General features: G+C 43.8%; 1 protein-coding gene across 2 annotated transcripts in view; it reads right to left on the bottom strand.

Annotated features, from left to right (window-relative positions):
• Positions 1-6,542: 6,542 nt before the first annotated feature.
• ctdp1 (CTD (carboxy-terminal domain, RNA polymerase II, polypeptide A) phosphatase, subunit 1) overlaps positions 6,543-23,285 on the bottom strand; it is a 50,872-nt gene continuing 34,129 nt past the window's right edge. Inside the window, exons 13-15 of one of the 2 annotated variants that reach the window (XR_015108063.1) lie at positions 7,324-7,352; positions 7,077-7,209; positions 6,543-6,994 (exon numbers count right to left, since the gene is read on the bottom strand). Coding sequence is in view for 1 of the 2 variants with exons in the window: in XM_086171753.1 (XP_086027879.1) it covers positions 12,990-13,179 (190 nt within the window). In the remaining variant the exon portion in view is untranslated. Of the gene's footprint in view, positions 6,995-7,076; positions 7,210-7,323; positions 7,353-11,650; positions 13,180-23,285 lie in introns of those variants that run through there. The other variant, XM_086171753.1, reaches the window with a different exon arrangement.

Raw genomic sequence — 23,285 nt, 5'->3', positions numbered from 1 at the left:
CTTTGGGAGGAGCGAGAGGGGGGCATGTAAAGATGCACCGTAGAAACAAGCCTGCTATCAATTTTTTTTGGGGGTTGGTGACAGAGGGGCCCCAGACACACATTTGGAGGGGGATGGATACTTTATTGATTTTCAGAAAAAGATAAACATCAAACAAGATACAGGAAAAAATATTTAAATTAAAATCAAGTTAGCCGCTAACGAGGAGAAACACATAATTAAAATACAAAAAAAAGCTTAACTTTGCTAACTTTACACAAAACTAGCCCCATGGCACTCTTAGATGACCGACTTCTGGCGCTCACTGCACCTACAAGCACAAACACAACATTTAGCATTGCACTGTCAAACACCTTACAATTAAACACATACAAAGAAATCACAGAAAAATGTCACAACCCAACATCTTACTGACTTCAGTAAAGTCACCGCTGTTATTTTTTTAAACACAAAATAACATTACACAAAATTATCAAGAAAAATCAAAGACGTCGCTTACCATTCATTTGCCAAGCACTTGTATGTACATTTGTGGACTCAGAGGACAATCTGAAAAACACACATTCTCATCACACTTTGCAAAACAAACATTACAATGACATTCCATCAAGGCTTCTCTTACTGTCAAGTTTCTTTCTGGATGCAAATTCACAGTCTGCATTGAAATACAACAAACACTTCAGTAGCCAGTCATCTTTAGCAATAAACAATTTTTATTGTTGAGTCTATTGGTATATTAAGCCAAATTTTAGTTTGCCATTCAAATGGGAGCACCCAAAGGAACACATGCAATCCCAAGAGTTGTTTGACAAGACAGGATTACTTATTTCCTTCCAGAGACTACAAAGATATGGGATTTGAACCAGTACCCTTCTGTTTCAGTCAGGATCAGCCCACTGACACCAGATCTCACAACATGCACCAAATATTACACAAATGCACTGTGATCCTTCCCACCAAGCTGATTTGAAGTCTATATATGCAGTAACAGAACCTGAGTCCAACAGCTATATATTTGAATAAATGGGAATATATCTTGCGGCCTTCAAAATCAAAGACCAGCTAGTAGAAGACAGTCCAAGAAACCACATGTATGCCAGAACATTTCAACCTACAAAAGTTGACCTCACGTGAACAAGATGTAGTCTACCTCCGCTCTTAAGTCACCTATAAAATGTGTTCGGTTAAGCCATTTCCATCCTTTTTGCAAAATCTACCACCATCTTTCCCTCCACGAACCTATGCCAAATCACTTCATCTAACTCCCATCCTACCTACAGGTCATAGCCGCTAACATTGAGCATCACAGCTCTAAGTCTGACTTTCACCTTCAGAACATTCCTCAAAGTCCTCCATCAACATAACTCCAATTCTCTGCCTGTCAGCACAACAAAATCTGCCAAGTATCTCGCTTTGCACCTGTTCTCCTGTACATCCACTTTCCTTTCCTCTGCTGCCACTTTTTTTCCTCTCCTTGCACCCACAGCAGCCCAATTTCCAACGGTACCCTGTGGGCCATCAGCACCGATGGCAGTAGTTAACATGGGCCTTCTGTGTCACTTGTTTAACATGTCAAGTCGCATGTTTGGTTATGGCGCAAGTATCTGATGCAACCCTATGCGCTCAGGGAGCCAAAACAATAGGAACAAAAGTATGCAGACAGGAGTTGCAAGAAAGCGTATTTATTAACACTGTGCAAAAACAATGGTACAAAGTGGAACGTCCTTGGCTCCAAAGCAGTTTGTGGCTTGACAACCGCTGCTGCCTCCAAAAGCAATTCCCAGTTCAGAGACCACGCAGCACTCGCCGGCACCATCCAGGACCAATAGGGGACGGCAACTGGTTACCATTTACTAAACGCTCTCCGCGGCTCAGAACTACCTGCAACAGAGGGAAAAAAGTGCCAATTGAACAGATTAACAAACAGGTGCTGCAGTGAAACAGACTTACACCTCAGTGTTACAAAGCTGAGGGCTAGAGCTTCCTTCTCAATGAATCTAGTTTGAGACTCCGGAATTCAGAAAATTGTTTTCCTACAAGGAATGAACAGCCACTTTAACAATCTGACATGAACGGTGTGCAAAGTTACAACTCAAATCTTTGGACTAGTACAGCCGTTCCACAGTAGCTATCAGAAAAGGGCAAAACAAAACCAAGCAGAGCCTGTGTCATGTACCTGAAACTAAAAGCAAATACAACTGGAGCGTCACTAACAAAGATTTAATTAACTGTCCCAATCAAAACAAATCTAAGTTTCAGTAAAGACTAACTGAATCATGCTCACTGTCAATTAATTAGTCCTTAACACAGCAACAGAAAAACAACTTCAAGAATCTTATAAATTCTACCACAGACAAGACTGCAATTTAGAAACAATAAGTGTTGCAGTCAGATTCAACTAACTCATGCAACAAAAAGGTGAAAACTATTTGCGGAACCTTTTTGGGAGTAGAGGAGCAAAAACACTGCCGTATAAAAAAAAACAAACAAGAAACTTCAGTCATGTGAAAACAGCCTTCCATTAGCAGCATAAGCCAAAAACTGATGGGTCAATTTAGCGAGCACCGCAACCACACAAACACTGGTTCCTTCTTATCTTCCCCAATACTACGACACTTCTTCCCAGCATTGCCTCAATACACCCAAATTCCCCAAAAACAATTAGAAGAATAACTCACCAAAGATCCCAGTCCAAGAGCACAGCCCAAACTAATGCGTTAGAGCTGAAAGACAAAACAAAAGTGTGCTTCCCCGGTCAACCAAGACCACACTGCACTCACCTGTCTCTCCCCCAGAGTCCTGGTGTTTCCTGGAAATGATGTCACGGCCAGTATAAAAAGCCCAGCGTCCTGGCAGGGACCAATAGGAGGCCGCATTTACTAAACGCTTTCACCTGCTGCACATCACCTGGAACATGGAGTAAGATCTGATCCACTGTATTCATCTCCAGAGGAGAAATTCCTTTTTTCACACCAGTGTAAAAGTTATAAAGGAATAAAGGAATAAAGTTGATCCGATCTTATGTGTTGTAGAAAATTCGCAGCAGGTGAAAGCGTTTAGTAAATGCTAATTGGTCGCGGCCTCCTATTGGTCCGTGCCAGGATGGCAGCCTTCTTATACCGGCCGCGACGTCATTTCCAGGAGATGCCGAGGCTCTGAGGAGAACCTGCTGAGTGCTGGATGGTCGCTTTCGGCTGTGGAATTGCAAGAGGTGTCTTGCACACGTTGAGTTGCTGCGCTTCATCTTAGTGTTGGAAGGTAAGAAGGAACCAGAGGTTGTGCTTGACTTTTATTTACTGCATGGTTTTTGCTGCCTTTTTCCTCCCCCTTTTTTGGATCTTTGGAGGAACAAAGACTGTTTTGCTTTTTTTTTTTTTTTTTTTTTTTTTTTTTTTTCTGTCCAAGTAGGTGTTGCTGATTCGTCTCCTCTGATGGGCGATCGTGACCCCGTGCCTTCACAAGAGACTCCTCAGGCTCGTCTGTACGGAACGCAACGCTTGGCTTTCGTTTGGATCACCACCTCTGGATGTCAGTCGGTATGTTTGCATGATTCTCCTTTCAATGTATGTGAGGTGGAGAAACCGATCATTTTGGGAGGGTAGAGTGACACGAGTGGCCCTGAGACATTTGGACATTGCTATTGCAAACTGTCCTGAGTGACAAGATGCAGTCTTAGTATTCTGCATGAACTGCAACAGGGCTCAGTATCAGGCAATACTGCCTAGGAGTTGGTACCAGAGGTGTAGACAAATTCTGTTGTGTTTGTAAAAGTGACAAGATAACATTTGTAGCGTTTAAGAGTTGGTGCACTTAGAACCTGCCGATGTTGCTAGAAAAGCTTAGAAAACCAAAATAATGTCTGGCTGTTTCTTGCCCCATGTCTGGCAATAAATGGGAGCAGCTCCCAAAAAGCTCTGGTTTTGTTTGATCTGCTCAGCTTTTCTGATAGCTACTGTGGAATGTCTGTATTAGCATGAGATTTGAGATACAACTTCCTTTGCACAGCGCTTGTGTCTGCTTGTTAAAGTGGCGTCTGTTAACCTATGGAAGTGCTTTAGTGTTGTAACTCTTTGCAGTGTGTCGGTTTCACTGTCTGTTCATCTGTGGCTCTGTTTCCCTCTGTATGTTGCAGGTAGTTCTGAGCAGCTGAGAGCATTTAGTAAATGGTAACCAGTTGCCGTCCCCTATTGGTCCTGGGCGACGCCAGATACCCTCTGGGAGCTGCACCGTCTCTGAACTGGGGAATTGCTTTTGGAGGAGGCAGCGGTTGTCAAGCCACAAACTGCATAGGAGCCGAGGACTTTCTGCTTTTTACCATTGTTTTTGCAATTTTGAATAAATACGCTTTCCTATAACTTGTGTCTGGATACTTTGGTTCCTCTTGTTTGGTCTCCCTGGCCTAGACGGACCTAATAAATGCACAAGTTGCATCAGTATTAACCTTGGACCAGATTAGTGCCGATAGCATACAGGGTGCCAAAGGAAATTGGACTGCTGTGGGTTCAAGGAGTGTGGAAGGAAAGGACAGTTGCTGTCAGGAAGGGAGTTGGAGTTCCCTTAACGGAGGACTTTGAGGAATGTTCTGGAGGTGACATATCAGACTTGAGTCTGAAATTGAAGATGTGATGAGAGTTAGATGAAGTGGTGGGTAGGTTTGGTATCCAGCATAGACTTTAGTAAATACATTTTATTAAGATGCCTCATGAGCAGAGGTAGACGACCTCTTGTATATGTGAATGAAATGTTGTCGACATGCTTGCAGTTTCTTGGAACGTCGTCTACTAGCCGGTCTTTATGTGAATCTATACAGCTGTTGGACACAGGATGTAAAATCTGTCTCAAAGCAGGTTCTGCTCCTGCATAGATCAATATATATATACTTCAAATCAGCTTGGTGTGAAGGATCCCAGTGCATTTGCTTCATATTGCAAATGCTTATGTGGATTTGTTTACCAGATCTGGCATCAGCAGGCTGATCTTCTGAAACAGAAGGACACTGGTTCAAGTCCATGTATATAGTATATATCTTTGTAGTCTCTGTAAATAGAGAAGTAATTCTGTGTTATCTGTAAAACAGCTCAATGGATTGCATGTATTCCTCGGGATGCTCCTGTTTGACTGAAGGGCAAACTAAAAATTGGCCTAATATACCAAAAGTAGACTCAATCTGGACATTCACAAATATTAAATAGTCAAATATGCAAATTGTCACTAAAGATGTCTGGCCACTGAGGTGACTTTTGGGTTTTGATACAGACTGTGAATTAGCATCCGGAAAGAAGGTTGAAGGTAAAAGAAGCCTTGATGGAACGTCATTGTATTGTTTGTTTTGCAAAGTGTGATGAGAATCTGTGTTTTTCAGATTGTCCTGAGAGTCGAGAAATGTACATCCCAAGTGTTTGTAAATATAATGGTAAGTGATGTCTTGAATTGTTGTTGTTAATTTTGTATAATGTTATTTAGTGTTAAGCACAATGTTAATTGCTGATATTTAAGATGGATTGTTGTGTAGTTGAGGAGGTTTTCTTTGTATGTGTTGAAATGAAAGTATTGTTTGACAGTGCATCTCTAATTGTTTGTGCTTGTTGCAGGTGTGGTGAGGCCAGAAGTTGTGTTTGTAAGAGTGCCATGGTAGTGTGCGCACTCTGGCTAGCTTTGCAAAAATGAATAAAGTATGTATCCCCTCCAAATGTGTGTGTGGGGCCCCTATTTTCCAAAAAGTAAAATTTAGAAATTTCTCTAGCAGGGCTGTTTCTACGGTGCTCGTCTGCCTGCCCCCCTCTCTCTACCCCCAAAGTCCCCCCGGGGGGCCCTGGTTAGTGGGGCCCCCCCTCCTCCCTATCTCGGCCTGTCTGCCTCTCGCCCTCCTCCTTGCTTCGCCTGACTCCCCCACGTCGGCCTTGTATCGGGGTTGGGACCCGACCTGGCTGTTGTCGGCCTTCCACCGGGCGGGTACCCGATGTGGCTGTGTGACTGGTACTGGACTTGAACCAGCGGTATCACATACAGCGTCAGTGGCTTATGGCACTGCGCTAACCAGTCACAGAGAGAAATCCGGGTTTCTCCTATATAACGTCACACTTAGAGGAAAAAAGCACTGAGAAAAAAAAAATTGTACTTAGATATATTTGGCAAAGAGAGACTTGAACCCAATATAGGCCTGCACTGGACTCGAACCAGCGGTTTCCAAATGCAGTGCCGGAAGCTTATGGCACTGAGCTAACCAGTTAGTTCACATGTTTGGGTTGCACGTATACAACACTACACTTAGAGAAAAGCACTTAGAAGGAAAAAATATCACCAAATGTCATTTCTTCGGCAAGATGCAGAGCTTTGGGAAAATGACTTAGGTTTCATCCACACCGGCCAGGGTGGACACTTTATTTTCACAAGTACGAGCATTAAAGATTCATCCGAAAGAAAAGATGATCTTGACAGAGCAGCGGTCCACTCCTCATGATCAGAAAGTCTTGGTTTTAGAAGATTTGAGTGTTTGTTTGTCAATAAATTGTGCATAAAATCAGACCTCTAGCCATTCAGACTGATGTGTCTTCTGGGTTTATTTGACAGAATCAGACATTTTACAAATAATGGCATAAATAACATATATTGAGAATCCCACAGCTGGATAAAGGTTACTGGATGACACCATTAAATAGACATCTTAAATTAAGTGGTTGTTACTTCTTTCTTACATTGCTCTGACAGTAAATTAAATATACATACAAGACAATAAAGTATAATCATAATAAAAAAAAAAACTCTACCTATCTAGAAAATAGTGAGAAAAGTAGCAATGTGAATATATGAAAAACTTTACAGATGCCCATTGGAGAAAATCATACCGGTTGCAGTGTCAATAAAAATGAATATACTTATAGACAGACGATTAGAATATAGCAAAAGAGATCCTCAAATAAACAGAACAAAAACAATACACAACCAAAACAACAACATAAACAGTGATGACAATAATAAGCAGGATGCAAATGGGCTGAAAGCAACAAGGATAAAACAGAGTTAGTGCAAGAACTTATTACAGCAAGTTATTGATAGAAAACTCTATATATACATACCTTTTTTTCAATTCTTTGGACTGGAAGCAATAACAAGCCTGGTTCCTGTAACCGTGACGGCATTTCCTGATTAATTAACCCTGGTCTTTTCTATTTGCTCCCTCCCGGGGGCGGAGGAGGGTGTTTATGGAGGCTGTAAATCAGAGCAGAGGAGAAAAAAAAAAAAAAAAAAACACCCGTCAGTGGAAATAAAGTCAGACATCTGATCAGGACGGTGGAATCGCTCCGCTGCTGTGAAAACACTGACCTTCCAGACGATATAATGAAATATTAGCTCTGGGCGGGTGGAGGATGAGAGCGGGGAACGTCGACGGACGGTGGAATCCATCCGGTTTGGAACAGAGGAAACAAAAAAAGACATCAGTTTCTGGAATAACACTTTGAAACTAAGACGGGAAAAAAAAAAAAGGCACCGCAGAAGGACGTAAACACCGACCAATAAATGCCCGGTCACTATTCACATCTTTACTTTTTATATTTTTCTTTTTTTCATATTCATATAGAAGGCACTTACATTTTTATATTATTTAAAAAAAAAAAAAAAAATCTTATATCTCTTACCCAGAGATGCTGCTATTGTTAACGGTTATAGTGTCAATAAATATGAATCATAAATATACCTGAGTTAAAATTAACCAGTCCCTGATATATTTAAATTTTTTTCCCCTCGAAATACAGATTCTATAAATATAAACAGACAGAAAATAGCAAAAGACATCCACAAATAAATAGACAGCAAAGGATAGGAATGGACAACAGAATGAGAAGAAAAAAAAAAAAAGAAAAAGGAAGAGAGAAAACATAAATAGAGCGACAATAGCAACAACAAAAAAATAGATATAAACAAAACAGACATGTTGTTTGTGTCTGTTTTTGATTCCACTCAACCTGAGAGCTGCTAAGTGTAAATCTCATTGCGCTCTGTGTAACGACAATAAAAGTTTAAATCCTTGAATTAAAAAAATCCATCCAGAGGAAACAAAAACTGTGACAAAAAAAATCTCTCGATTTCAAGAAACGAACAAAGGGTGTGTTTGGGGAGGGTGGCGTATTTCTGGAGCGGCGGAAATGAGCCGACGTGCAGGAGGTTGATTTATATTCTGGATGTCTAATGACGGAGCAGCTTCTGAACGTGGAGAGACATCCCATTGTGTGCGTGAAGACATTCAATATTACTTTAATTTAATATTTCTATTGGGCGCAACTGAATAGAAGCCGCCACCACTGAAAAAAATGTTGTTTTTTTTTTTAAGGATTCCAAAAAAACAATTAGCTTTTATCTTTTAATTAAATATGTAAATGCTTTTTCCCTAACGGTGCCTGGAACACGTCTAATTTCATTGGTCCGATTTGATGAGGCTAAATTTGGCGGTGTGAAGCTTGTTAGCCGCTAGAAATCCATAAATTAGCTGCAGAGAAGAGCAGCGGCTAATAGCCTCGAAATGGAAACTACTTCAACTGCTATCACTAATACGACTATAATATTATTTTTATTGACATTACTACCATTAGTACTATACAATTTTTACTATGGTTACTATGACTACCATGCACATTTTGTAACGAGCTAGCCAATTAGCCAGCTAGCCAGCTAGCATGCTGGTAACAGATGGCTTTTTCTGTTTTCAGGATTAATTAATCCAGATTAATACGCTCCAGACGTCCACTGGGCTTCGACAATCTGGTGCATCTCAAAGTCTTTTATAAATTATTTTTTTGGGAGCCATTTCCTGATCGCACAAAATAAAGGGAAATAAAGTTAAAAAGCAGAGTGTGGGTGCGATGAGGGCGATATTCACACACAAGTTGCGCATTATTACGCTTTCCTTCCTCCTGCTTTTTTAACAAAGGGAGAAAAAAAAAAAAAAAGTGAAAAAAGCCAGAGCGGGTCGTCGATTAGCCTAGCTTAGCATCAAGACAAGCCGAATCCAACTTTATCCCAGAAAAGGTTTGACATTTTGTGCATCTTATCATCTGCAAGTTTGACCTTCAGACGTTCTTCTTCTTCTCATTTCCTGGTCGGGCAGGATGATGGAGGAGGCATTGATCCGTGGAGCTAATCCCCGGCCAGACGTCGGGAAATCGCTCGCTGTGAGGACGGGGGAACTTATCGGACCGTGGCGACAGTCTGAGCCGGAAAGTTACAAATACAAAAAAAAAAAAAAAAAAAAAAAAGTATCACGCTGGGATGGGATTCGGAGCCCAGACTCGTTTTTGCCAAATAATGAGCCGTTCTCCGTCTCAGCAGCGAGCCGGGTTTATTACCCGGTAAACACCGACTTCCCGCAAAGTTGACCCATTTCCAACGTCGCTGACGCCTTTTCTCTCCAATCGGCCTCAAAAAGTACAGACATCTGCCGTAACCTTTGCGTCAAAAAGCTTCCGGAGTGGGAAAAACACGGTTGCAGATGGAATAATTACAGCTACAATAAGAACAAAAAAAATAATCAATTCATCACAAGGTCACAAAGAGAAACATCCAACCATCACTCACTCTTTGTTTCTGGATCGCGGCTCGAACCTGAGGAGAAAACAGGCAGGAGAACGTGGAGACGACACACAAAATTAAATAACCTTCTCCCGTTTTTTTGCGGACCGTAAGGCGCATGATAAAACATACGGTATATAAACGCAAAAACAAAACAGTCTGTTTAGTTGAACTATTCATCTGGCTTCGCTCCCTCGGAAAATATTCTTTACTTTTTTTTCAACTTTGTAAGCATGTCTCCTAACAAGTGCCGTTTTTGGGGGTCCTCATGCACACAAATGTGCATTAATATTATGTTGAAACACAGTTGTTATTAAAAAATGGTGGAATTAAGCGCACTACATACCGTTCTCTGATTGGTTTACGGTTGCCAGCAATAGCAGACACCTAAAGTTAGCATGAGGCTGGAACAACATTGTATTCCAGCACGACATGATTAGTTATCTAACGTTTTCTAACGTTGAAACCCATATTCGAGCGACGTCCCGACGATCAATCAAGCTTGGTCGATTAGTAAAGTCGCACTAAAACACTTTGACAGATTTTTGAGCCGCTGCATAAAATTAGTTGGATGTCAGGAAGCACAACAAGAATGCAAATAAAAGGCTGATTTTTGAGACGATTTAAGGTGCGTATAGTGCGGAAAATAGGTAGTTGTGAAGGCTAACCGCTACTACTAGTACTAGTACTACTAGTAGAGATGAGTCAGATGATCCGGAGACTCTGCCAAACGTCTATAAAACATTAACAAACAGCAGCTCGTGTTTACAATCTACCGGCGAACGTTACAATTATGTCCTCGCGTCGAACGGCACCTGTTTCTTTATGACGCGTTGCTAGGCAACGTGTTCCCGGCTAAGATGCTGCTTCTGACTCCCCGTGAATGTCGAAACAAACGAGCGCCCTTTTCTTCCCTTTTCGCTTCAAGTTTGATCAGATCTCTTTATATTTCCCCTTTTATTGCGCGGGGAAGCTTTTTATCACCGCTTACGAAAACGAGATGTTTTCCCCGCCGCTCTCTCGCGTCTCATATTGTCGGTGTTTTTGTTGACACGCGGCGCCAAACAAATCATCTTTCCGTGGATTAATAAACTTGCTTTGTGTCTAGATCTCGCCTGAAAATGGAATATTGTGGAAAAAAAATATTTTTTTTTTGTACTCTCGAATCCAAGTGTCTGGGAGGCTGTAAAACAAGCACAATTATGATTGATTATAAAATAAAGATAAAAAAAAAAATGGGAGCGTTAGTTAAAATAATAACATCCTGAGTTGCCTCAACATAGCAATTCTTTTTTTTCTTTTACGGTACTTTTTTTAAATGTCACCTGATATAATACGGTTTTAAAATGTACTCGCCGGATTAAAAGGGTGGAAATACTCACACGTCAAGAACAAAAACACAAGGAGGGTAAAGGGAGGCGACGGTTCCGTCAAATAACTTGGTATTTTTTGCATTTATTTACACTTGTGAATGAAAACGGAGTCAAATTTCAGTGACACCGTCCGCCGGGAGAAGGATCGGAGTTTCTGCAGGTATCAGTTAATCTAATTTGATGCTTTTTAATGCCATTTTAGACAAATTAAATGTCTAACTGTTTATGTTTATTTATAATGTCAATTATTTACATCTGGCATAGCTTTGGTAGGTATGCACATCTGACCGGAAGAATCACATGGATTTAAATTAACGTGTGATTATTTTTCTTTTTGCTCCAACTCTGGCGCGGCCTGTCGATCATCACTGGATTCGGATCCAAATGATTAAATGAAAAATAGCCGAATCAAAATAAATTGCTTTTCCCATCAAGTGGATTTAAATTTTTAATGCCTCTAGACGTTGAATTGAATGCTTTTTAATGGTATTTAAAGGCTTTAATTTGCGCAAAATCTATTTCATGACTTTTTATGCTTTTTTTAATGATCTGCTGAAACCCTGAGGATGCAGGAGGAGGGAGAGGACCCAGTCTGCCCCCAGTGACAGGCTAATATCACACACACACACACACACACACACACACACACACACACCTGTAAACCCCGTCACCACGGTGAACACTTTTCCCGCGAGACACGAGGAGAGCTGCGGTTACTTATAAAGGTCTTTATTTATTCAAAGTATCTTCTCTGTCAGGTTCAGGTATGAAACAGGATTTTACAAAACAAACAAACCAACAAACAAACAAAAAAAAACTTTACATCTGTGATTGAAAACCATGGAGGGAAAAAAAAAAATCACCAGGAAACGCCGGTTGAAAAGTGCGGACGGCGCCGGTGAAACGCGAACGCCTCCTGCTTGTTGCATAAAAACTACACACTGTCGCTTTGAACGACGCAGAGAAAAGGAGGGACAGGAAGAGTCCGGTGTGTGTGTGTGTGTGTGTGTGTGTGTGTGTGTGTGAGATGTCTCGACGTGTCGGCGTGAAGAAAACCGGTCTGTAAGCTGAAGGTCTCTGCACGATTGTGACCTGGAGACATGAAGGAGAAACTTAACAGCTGTTGTTACCGTGACGCTGCGTTCCTCCTAAGAACCTTCTTTCTGATTGGCTGACACCCGATGACTCCGATGTTCGGCTCCCGGACGAGGAAGGACGTCGAAAATCGGCTCGGATTTGGACGACAAAGGTTTGAATTGAATTTATCCAGATGTTAAAAGATATTAAATAAAACTATATATATATACACGCACACACATATATAAATATATATATAGTTTTGAGTCCTATGTTGGATTCCGACGCCAAACCGACGGCTGCCTCTTCCTGATTCGTTTAAAAAACGGCGGCGGTTTTTCGTCCCGAGTGTCATCTGGTCGGTCGGTTAACCGGTTCCCTCATCCCTCGTCGTCGGGGGGGTTTTCCCGCAAATTTAAAAAAAGGAACCCGCCTTGTTTGTAAGAAAACAACACAACTTTGTCCGCTTTTACGTTAGCGGAACGCTGCAAACGCGCAAACACCCGGGGAGCGAAACCTTGTAGCTGCACGAATCGACGGACCTGTTCCGAAACTCTTTGGCATGAACGACAAAATGTTTTGAGTTGTTTTTTTTTTTTTGTTTGTTTTTCTCCTCATCCGTATAAAACTTGATTTTTGACAATTAAAACAAAGACGAGGACAAAAAAAAAAAAAAAAAAAGGTATCAAAAGCGACGTTTACGCCAGAAAAGGGCCGTCACGTAGCAACGCTAGAAAAACAAAACCAAAGAAAAACCTTTCGCTGTATTTACACGGCAACGCCTGGTTCCTGTGCAACACATCCCATGTTAGACCGCACACACACACATGCAAACACACACACACACACACACACACACACAGCCTCTTCGTCCAAGCAGCGGAGAACGACACGAAGTTCGGGTACCGTGTCCATGGACATCAGGGCTTCTTCTTCTTCTGTTTTTTTTTTAAAGTCACGTGATCCTCACCGCCGTCACATGAAGTCGTTAAGCTCCGCCTCCAAGGCGGCCGCCATCTCGTCCTCCTCCGAGTTGCTGCCTTCCTCCTCCTCCTCCTCTTCCTCCTCCTCGTAGGACTCCTTGGACGATTCGTCGGCGGATTCGGCCCGTCCTTCTTCCTCCTCTTCCTCTCTCTTGGCCTCGTCAAGCTTGCGCTTGTGTCCCCTGGACAAACAAAAACAAACTTCCTCTTTTGACGTCCAGACAGGAAGTAGGACAGGAAGTCCCTTTGTAACTTTCTTTTAGCGACAAAACACGAAACGCTTCGGACCCCCGTGGACGATCTCCGGGCTTGGCTTCGACCGAAAGTTGACAATAAAAAAAAAACAAAAAAAACATGAAAATATCTGCCTTGAGATGAAAGAAAAAATGAAAAGAAAAAAAAAAAAAAAGACGTTAAAAGAAAACTCTGCTCCCCGGAGAATCACTCGACGCAATTAACCGGGGCTCGTCCTCCGAGGGGATCTCGTCCTCCGAGAGGGAGATGAAGGAAACATGGACGAGGAGGGGGGTCGAGATGCTTGAAAACAGAGTGTGTGTGTGTGTGTGTGTGTTGGGAGTCGAGCTAGATTTCAAAAATAAAGGCTCGGGACCCCAATTTACCATCTGGCTGCTCATTACAGACGCTACACTTTTCCTTCTGGTGAATTCAAGGTCACAAACTGCAGCTGGCTTCCGGGGAAGTGAACATTTGTTTTCTACTTTTTTGGTTTCTTTCTCTGGAAAAAGAAAACTTCCTTCCAGAGTAACTCCGGAACCAGATTAGACTATCGATCAAGTTTAGCATCATGATTAGCATGAGATTAGCATGAGATTAGCATCTCGCGCTCAAAGTTATGATGCATATTCTTCATACTCTTCTCTCATATTAACAATCCCTAAACCTCCAGACCTACAACCTTCCTTCTACTTGAGATTTTTTTTTTTGGTTTCCGTGGAGCCGAAAAGCAATCGGACTTTTCGCGGCGAGATATTTATCTGAACGTTGCGTGACATTACACTGGAAGCAATCGCCGACAGCGGGCGGGTTTTTAATATGTGGTTCCGAAAAATGAAAATCCGGTTTGTTCCTTCCTTTTACGTGTCGGCGCAAAATCCTTTTTTCTCCGTACTTAATCTCTGATATGGATTTAATATGGAGTGCAATCTTTTTGCGGGTCAGTCCTTGACGAAAATCTAATTCCCCTTTCACTCACGTCTCAGGTCCACCTGGTAGTTTGGGACCTGGGATTTCCTAATTTTTCAGGTAATTCATCCAAAATAATCCCTCGTTATCAATGTTTTGTGCCGGAATCCTTCACTTTCCTAGGATATTTTGAACGTCTTTCAATTTCACACAATTTGACATGATTTCCATCAAGTTTTTTCACGCACACACACATATATATAAAAATATACATATAAAATGTTCTTTAAATTTTTTTTGTAATTATTTGGGATTTATGGGGTTCATCCATTTAGCTTGTTGGTTTGTTTGAGAATGGAAACACCAGAAGCTCGATCAGGAACCCCTTGAGTACATGTTGGAAGCATATGTGTGTGTGTGTGTGTGTGTCTGGATGAATAACACGGGATTTAGATTGGATGTAATGATGTGAAGCAGGAAGCAATGGGGGCGAAAGTCACACCCGCCGCCCGCCATAGTCTCCGCTGTTAATATTTGGAAATGGGAAAAGTAGATTTAAGAAAATAGAGAAGTAAATAAATGAGAAAGCCGGCGGCCCCTCGGCGTCGGGTATCGTCGGGTGACAAACACAAAATCCCTGACGCCATTTAACAGCGTCACCTCATTTTGTGGCGTTTTCACAAAACCAACATCATTACTCGCTAATATAATCCCCGCCTCCGAATCCAAAATACCCGGTGAGTTTGGAGGATCGGATCGGCGTAATGTAACACGAAAACAACACAAACTCCCCCGCAGACACACGGCGGGGGCCGTCCGAACGCCGCGCCTCACCGAGCCTCTCCGCCGATATTAGCCGACATCTGACCTTTAATGAACACACGACCAGCGTCCTCCCGGCGTGGGAGGTTTGCGAGGGCCGTCTGACAGCAGTGGGGTCTAATGAGAGGGTACCTCCCGACAGAGCGCGCGCACACACACACACACACACACACCCTTTATCATCGGACCCCTACACACCTCATTAGCATCATGCTAATAAGCCCTTCTGCATTAGAAGTCAGGTGGAAGCAAAAAACGACCAGAAGGAGGAACGACGAGTTTACAGCGCTCGTCCGGAGACCTCCCTCGCTTCCCGGGATCCCGCATTTATTTATTTGTAAATTCTCTCTCTCTTTGCCATCAATTTTGAACCTGAAAATCTCCATCTTGCATTTAAAATAGCAAACGTGTCACCCTAATTGGTTATAAATGACTGTTAGAGATGCTTGTACTGCACACAACTATACTGCGCTATGCCAGGCATGGTGATTTTATTGTCCATTAGTGTGAGAGGCGTTTTTAAATCACATTTGTATTCTAATGGAAGGAAAGGTTTAGGGTTAGATGAAGATGATTGGCTTTCTTAAAGGGAAAGCAGGCAGTCCGGTCTCGGGAACTGAAACTCTCCCCGATTTCCTTGTGTTTTCTCTGATTCTGTGCTTTGCAACAGGGAAAAAAAAAAAGCCGAGCTAATGGGCTGATAGGGCGGAAACGCTTTGAGGCTAAAATCCAGAGTGTGTTTCGGTAACAGAAGCGTCGCACCGCGGCTTTTGCCCCTTCTGAGAGACGAATATCGGAATTGCCAGAGAAACTAAGAGCGTAAACTTCAAAAGTCCCAAGACAGCATCCTCAAGCTTGCATGTCCGCGAGTAAGAAAAAAAAAGCATTTCTGGTGTTTCTTGAAGTCCTTCACCTGTCAGTGTTTTTATCTTTGTGCAAAAAAGGCCTTTAGCGCTGCTAGTGGGACGCACCATTGAGTACCTGCAGGGGTAAACAAACAGCCTGCAGCTACGCCCGCAAAAACACACCATTAGGGATGCCTAAGTGGCAGATAGAAACACAAACATGACTCACTCGATAGAAGTGGATCGGGCCCGAGTGGGGATACGTTTCTACGAGGCTGCGTTTCATTTCGGACGGCAACCGCACGTCCCGCCCCCAAGGTGACTTTCCTTGTATTTCTGTCAAAATTTACTGGGTAGGTTGTCGATTTTAAACACCTGTATAACAAACGCGCCCCCGCCGCCCCATTCCCAGGGCACTTTGGTCGATCCTCGCGATGAAGACTTCTGTCAAGACATCATAGTTCTTGCGAGGGGGTGTAGAAACGACATGCCGATGAGACGCCGCGAAACAAGGGAGGCGGAGAAGCCGAGCGGAACCGGCATAACGACGAGGAAGTTCGGAGGCCGCGTGCTTTCAAGGCTCATTTGAGGGAAAAAGATAGATGCTGACAAAGCGTCGTCGTTTGGGCGATGCTTTCCAAGTACCAGGGTTCGTCCGGGGAGGAACGTGAGCGACGCTGAGCCGAAATCAAAAATAGATAAATAGCCTGATGATCCATAGCTGATGTTGATAAAGTCCCCTACTCTTTGCTCCTCTGCGGCTTCCGACACACCTTAAAATCTAAAGGATACTTCATTTCTGTCCAAAGGAAGCAGTTGTTCAGCAAACAGCCAGCGGACACACATCAGCATTCATTTGCTTTTGGCTTCGCTCAAACGACCACAGCCTAACGTCAGTTTGGCACTGATGAACGGTCAACGGCTCTTTTATGTTGCACGATAAATCCACGTACGGGCCGAGCTTTCTGTCCATCCTGTACGACAGGGTGGGCAAACTACGGCCCGCGGGCCACATCCGGCCCGTTGGACTTTTTAATCCGGCCCGCCAAAGATCGGTACAGAATTCATACTTGATGTGAATGATTGGATCGATGAAAGTGAGAGATTATTTCATTTTTGGAGCTACTTGAGAATTTTCCTGTGATTTAGCCTTTACTGTGGACATACTGATACACGTGAATGAGCTGCACGTGAAGCTACAAGGGAAAAAAAAAATGGTTTGTGCATGAAATGCAAGCGAACTTCAGAGCCTTCTAAACCAAACTCGTTTCATTTTCAAAGCAAATGTCAGACGGGTCTGATATGTACTGTTAACAAATGCATTTTTTTTTTTTTTTTTTTTTTTTTTTTCTTACATGTATCGTATCTTGTGGTGGCCCGGCCCGTCTGTCAAATCTTAAAAGTCAATGCGACCCCCGAGCCAGAAAGTTTGCCCACCTCTGCTGTACGATTTCAGGGAGCGCGCCGATGCGTAGCTAACGCAGCTAACGGAGCTAACGGAGCGGTACCAACTGAAGACGACATTGCGGCGGTGTAAGATCTCTCCGCCGTTGCCGTGTTTAGCATTAACTGCCCCCTAGTGGGTGTATTACTTAACAACCATGGCAACATTGCATGCATTACCAAAGATAACCTTAGCATACATGTGCATTACGAGTGTATCCTAGCTCTATGCTAGGAAAGCCACTGGCCTAGCGAGAGGTAAAGTAATGGGCCGTAGAAGAACTAATGAGTCACATAAGCACGGGAAAGTTAAGAGGAAAAGCGGATCTGCTTATATCCAGGCATTTCGTCCAAACATCACACAAACATCAGACATTTATCAATCGGGTGAAAATACATTACGACCGTTTCATTTGGCGGTTTTGTCGTTCACTCGAACCGGTTCCCCCCCCCCCCCCCCGCACCGTTCGACGGCATCGGCGTCTCATGACTCACAGTCAAATAATGGGGATGTTATGCAACTTTAATGTTCACGGCCATTTTTCATCGACGGAGCTTTTACCCGTGCAGCCGAGGCTGAGTTTAATGGCCCTAACATGCTTTGTGTTCATGACGACGACGTGGCGTTGCGACAAACGGTATTACGGGGTTGTCACGAGCGCGGATTCACCGTCGGCACCGACGTAACTATCCATCGCTCGCTTGATATCCGAGGAGGCGGATTTAATTACGAGTACAGCCCAAGTGTAATTACGGAGATAATGAATGGAACCTTAATATATGTGAGTCTGGTTACACACGGTTCAGCGACGCCGATAGATGATGGGGTATCATTTTTTTTTTCCGATTGTTTTTTTTTCGTCACACAAAAAGATAAACCGGTTTCGATTCGGCGTGAAAAACGAGACGCCCCGTGAAAACGTGACCCGGAGATCCGATACCCCGTCGGGCTTCCTGGAGGCCGACTGTTCCCCCCGGTAACTGGACTTCTGTTGCAGCCCACTATGATTTTGAGTCTCCGATTGGTTGTTTATTTCCTCTGATTACCCTGAAATCTCAGATAAACAACAGGAGGAGGGACTGAACAGCTTTGCAGATGTAGCTCCAGTTACTTTGAGTACCTGGAAGCACAGCTTTTTCCATCAGACACTTGTCGGTTGCCATGATACAGAACAGCAGCGGCGGAGAAAACACCGGCGCCTGGAGTTCTTCCTCCGCATATTCCTCTAAGCGAACTAAAGTCTCTTTGGGAAAGGAAGGGACTAGTTCTGGAGTCCAACCAATGAGGTCAAAAGACTCCTCCACGATTGTCTTCACATTTGTCCGCTCGTTTTCAAGTGATATTTATTGTGAAGATGTACCACTTGTGTTGCAAACAGTGGACTAGCTTTGCTTCCTCGGGGCAACCGATGCTCCTCAGAAAGCAGGAACAGCAACAACACCTGCCAAGGGTGTATGTCGTAGGATTAAGGTGCGGTAAAAGTGTACGAGAGGTTTGGCACATCTGTTATCGTGTATCTTTCGCCAGCCGAGTCTGAATCAAACCAACCCCGTGTTTGGCTCGGCATTGGATCAACGTCAAAGGAGCCTCTTGTTCGTCCGTTCGCCTCGACGAGGCTTCACCGTCAAAAAGGAAAGACCGCCGGACGCCGTAACAAGCATCTGCCTCGTTGCCTGTCAGTGCCCGACACGCTCGAGCTCGAGCTAAACGCGTCTGCAAAAACAGACGGGCGGATACTTATAGAAACGGTCGACGAAAACGATAAAAGCTGCCAGGCAAGTCACGAAAAAGACCCGACGTGGGTTCGGGCGTCTCGCCTAAGGACACTCCCGCATCAAACCGTCATTTCGGAGGGACGCCCGCGCGGTGACAATAAACACGACTGTCCTTGACGGGACGCTCTCCGAGGGACGACCGGGACGAACTCCGAGGCAACTCAAGGTTGGCCCGGCCGATTGAGTATTTCAGAGGGATTTAGCATGTCTACGCTCCAGCAGACACTTTGCAAACAGCCTGCCCGCCCTGCAGAGGAGTCTGACGTCTCTTCAGGAAATTAATGGGCACAAGCGGTTCCATTTTTCAATTTTAATTTTGCCAGGAAAGCATGAAAAAGGACAAAGATCCTTCCCGATTTGGCAGGTTGCCTCATTACCCACGGAGCGAAAATGTTTCACAGCTTCCTCGTAATATTGGGCAAATCCGATCCCGGTGAAGGACAAAATGAAGTCTTTGGTCGATTCATTTTAAAGCAGCTCAGCAACGCGTGGATTCAGCAACCGGTCGGTGGAGGAAAACAAACCAGAACCAACCGGCGCCGGTCTGCAAATTTGTCAACTTAATGTCGCGATCGATGTTTACACGTTACACGGCGAAAATGTTGTTCATTTGTTGCTGATTCCTGTCCGAGCCTCACATCGATACAGCTCATGAGCGAAAAGGGGTTTAGAATAATAAAAAACAACAAATAGTCCCTTCGGTGTGATGTGTTCTGCAAGTCTACTGTTAGAGGGGGAGAAAAGCCATTAATTCAAACATTAGCAGCTGCCTTTTGAATTTCATTTTATTTGCAAGACAGAATGTAAGAGTGCTGTTTAATTTCTGGAGGCGGCGTAAGCTTGAGGGCAATTTATATTTGCATTGATCAGCTCCCTCCTTTCCGGGAATCCATATCGCGGAGGGCTCGCTCTGGTTCAGGTCCTCCTCCATGCGGAATGGCGCGGAAAGGTACTAATTCGTGGCAATTTAAAGAGCTTCTGAGTTAGCATTATAGCGGTTAATTAAAACAAGCGACCGACTGCGCAACGACTCTTGGCAACAGAGGTGAGATTTGAATGCGAGCTTCGCTTTGTTCGCCGGAAAACAGCAGAGAAGCTTCTGGACAACTGAGGCCACCGCAACTTTGATACTCCCACCTTCCTGTGCATGTTTGGAATCAGCTATTTTAGGGGGCGGAGACCCCAGAGCGACGAGCCAAAGCAATTCCTCCATGTCCGACGAGCTACGTAGCAAGCAACATTTTCCCTCGCATAAACAGAACCCTCTACATACTTTTCTGTGTGTGTGTTGACAAATGGTGGCTATTAAGATTCTGGCCTCCCCCCTGAGATGCACCTTTTGCTTCATGGTGAAATACACCTCATCAAAATCCAATGGAAGAAAAAAAAAAACCTGCTTGTATCACCAGGTTGGAGCCACGAGGCCAGGGAAATAAAGTAGGCGAGATAATAATAAGCAGTATTTCTTCCTTTTTTTTTTCCCTGTTTGAGCATACATGTCAGGGGGCCAAGTGAGCCGGTCTCTTCCGCAATGTCCGCAACCCTGCTTATGAAGTGTTGACCTCCAACTGTAAACAGGCATATGTTGACCTGTTGACCTCCAAAATCTGCCCGGCATACAGATGGGCTTAAGTCCCGCCGAAAGCAGGTTCCAAAGAAGCTACGTGGTCGGTATCTTAAGTCACCATATGGCAACTGCCGATCAAACTCCCTTTTTTGACCAGGATTTTGTTAGCGATTTCCTGGCTCCCAATCCTCAACGTGAGACATGCTGCATATGGGGCATGAGGTCTTCTGCAAAAAAACTAATAAAATTGACCCCCCAAAAAAAAAGACGCCTTGTCTGATTCCGAATGTCCTTTTTCCACGCAGAACTGAGCAGAACAGAATAACATCTAGAGTCGGCCCAGCTCGCACGCAGCCTCTCAAGAAGCGATAGCACAGAAATATTATCTTCAACTTTTGATCGGCTAACTCGTCCCCGGGGCCGTCCTGATGAACCGGCTTCATAAGCTGTCCCCCACGCAAACTGAAGACATTTGCATATTTTTGAATATATTAAGGGCTTTTCTTTTTCTTCTATAATGACGCTTAAAAAGTAGGCTACTATGACAGAGGCATTACACTCCGCTCTCGGAGAGTAAACACTGCGGCGAGGGGATGTCAAGGTAGGTACTGTCCACCGATATCGTGGACTAATGAACTGTCACGCACACACCCCGGTGTGTTTTACATCTCAAGTCACGGAGGTGCACACACACCCATTAGGGATTCAATGACGAGACGGATGGCGAGGCGATTTTCGCACGACATTTTTCAGGTGTTTTACGAGTACTAACGTTTAATTTCTAGCAGCTCGTAAAGGTCACGCGTGTGTTGCGCGACCCGGCGCCGTCCGTCACCGTTGGGTTCTAATGGCTTCTGTCTATTTGGAATAAAAAACTGTACAAACAAGGGAGGTGAATCCAATGAATCCTTCCCCGACATCCATCTTTCACCACCCAATTCTCCACGGTGCGTAACTCGGAAGTACAATAACATGTTTGATTAATTGTCGACTTCCACGGTACTGCTTTCGGTTTGTTTCTTTGACCAAAGAAGGCGGTGGCCGATCTGTGAATTGCCATTCGCGTACGATTAAATGCTAAGTACGTCCACTCGAGGGCATTGCAGAGCTCAGGGTTCATTTCAAGGTTCCTTGAGCATACAGCATTAGTAGCAAATTCTATTTATTTTGGCTTTTTATAGTCCTGGACTTATCCATTTGCTCGCATCGCCCGCCCCGATATCTACTCAAGCTGCTACGGCAACGGCTAAATTCCCCACGGGAGGAGGTTGACGGTTTCACCCACATCTCAATCTATGTTGCTGCTCTATTGACAAATAAGACTTATGAAACCGCCGCCCAAATACGACCTCCAGTGCTCGAGCCAATCAGTGTCCTGGAGTGTGTCTGGGGAGGATCCCATGGCCATTTAAGCCTCTGAACCCCATTGGTTCAAAAAAGCTGCACCACATGTCAACACTCCAACAGAGACGGCTGCTCTGCCGAAGCAATAAGGTTTTTTTTTTCCACCTTTCAAATTGGCTGACATTGATTTTTTTTTTTTTTTTTTTTTTTTTTTAAAGCCCTGACGTGGGAGCGCATTTTTCAGCTGACCTCGTGCAAACTCTTAAGTCACCTTCAGACCAGCGTTCGTACCCGGCGAATCGGGGAGCGGTCGCGCCTCCGAGACTTTCAGGCGCTCGAAATTCGATTAGGTTGCTTTTTTTTTTTTCGAATGTCAGGCATCTGTGTAAATTCCAGCCGTAGCGCCAGGTATCTAATTAATCTGCGACAAACAGCGTTTCCTGCGCAAGAGGAAAGCGACACGCTTAAAGTTTAGCCCGAGGAAAACAAAAATAAAGCTTTGTTAAGACGATATAGCGCTATCTACGAATCCCCTGAATGCAAATAGAGTCATTTGAACACCTCATGGAGAGAAGTAGTGCCATTACAGCAGTCTTCAGGGTATCAGCCAATGCTTAAAAACAATTACCCACAACAGGGCCTGCGGGTGCAGACGTCGTAATTAGAATCGCAGAGTCTGACTTACAATATAAACACATTGAGATATTGTTCTGCTTTTCCCCCTCGCAGCTTCAAATGTGAAGCACGTCACTGTTTAGTGGTTTCTTTTACTTTCAACAAGGTCCCCCAACATGTCTAATCGGGTAATTCAGCTAAGAAATGAATAGCTGCGCTAATTTCGACGACACAAACGTGAAAACCTCCACCAAAATTTTTAGGTACCGTATTTTTTGCACTATAAGGCGCACTTAAAATCCTTACATTTTCTCAAATATCAGCCTTATGTATGAATTCTTGTGCTTACAGACCCCAAGCCAATGTTATGCTGTACGCCATCTTCAAATACTGTCAAAATGACGAAGCCGTTCACACCGGACACGCGGACGTTTTCCTAAAATCGGTCGCTGGTTGAATATGGGTTGCAACTAATTATGGAATACAACATTGTTCCAATCTCACACTAACTTCAGCTGTCCGCTATCGCTGGCAACCATAAACCAATCAGAGAACAGTATGTAGGACGCTGTAATAGTGGTACGTACTGGGTTTCAACAGAATATTACTGTATATTTGTGTGTATGAGGACTCCCAAAAAATGGCACCTGTTAGGACACATGCTTATAAAGTGGAATTCAAACTCAAGACTATCAGTCACGCAGTAGATGATGCGAATACTGGGGACACGGAA

The sequence above is a fragment of the Fistularia commersonii genome, chromosome 24 (assembly GCF_037954325.1).
Source record: "Fistularia commersonii isolate RoL2024-O1a breed Wild chromosome 24, RoL_Fcom_v1.0, whole genome shotgun sequence".
Taxonomy (NCBI): domain Eukaryota; kingdom Metazoa; phylum Chordata; class Actinopteri; order Syngnathiformes; family Fistulariidae; genus Fistularia; species Fistularia commersonii.
Note: the sequence above shows the minus strand (reverse complement) of the source record. Positions and strands in the feature narration are given on the sequence as shown.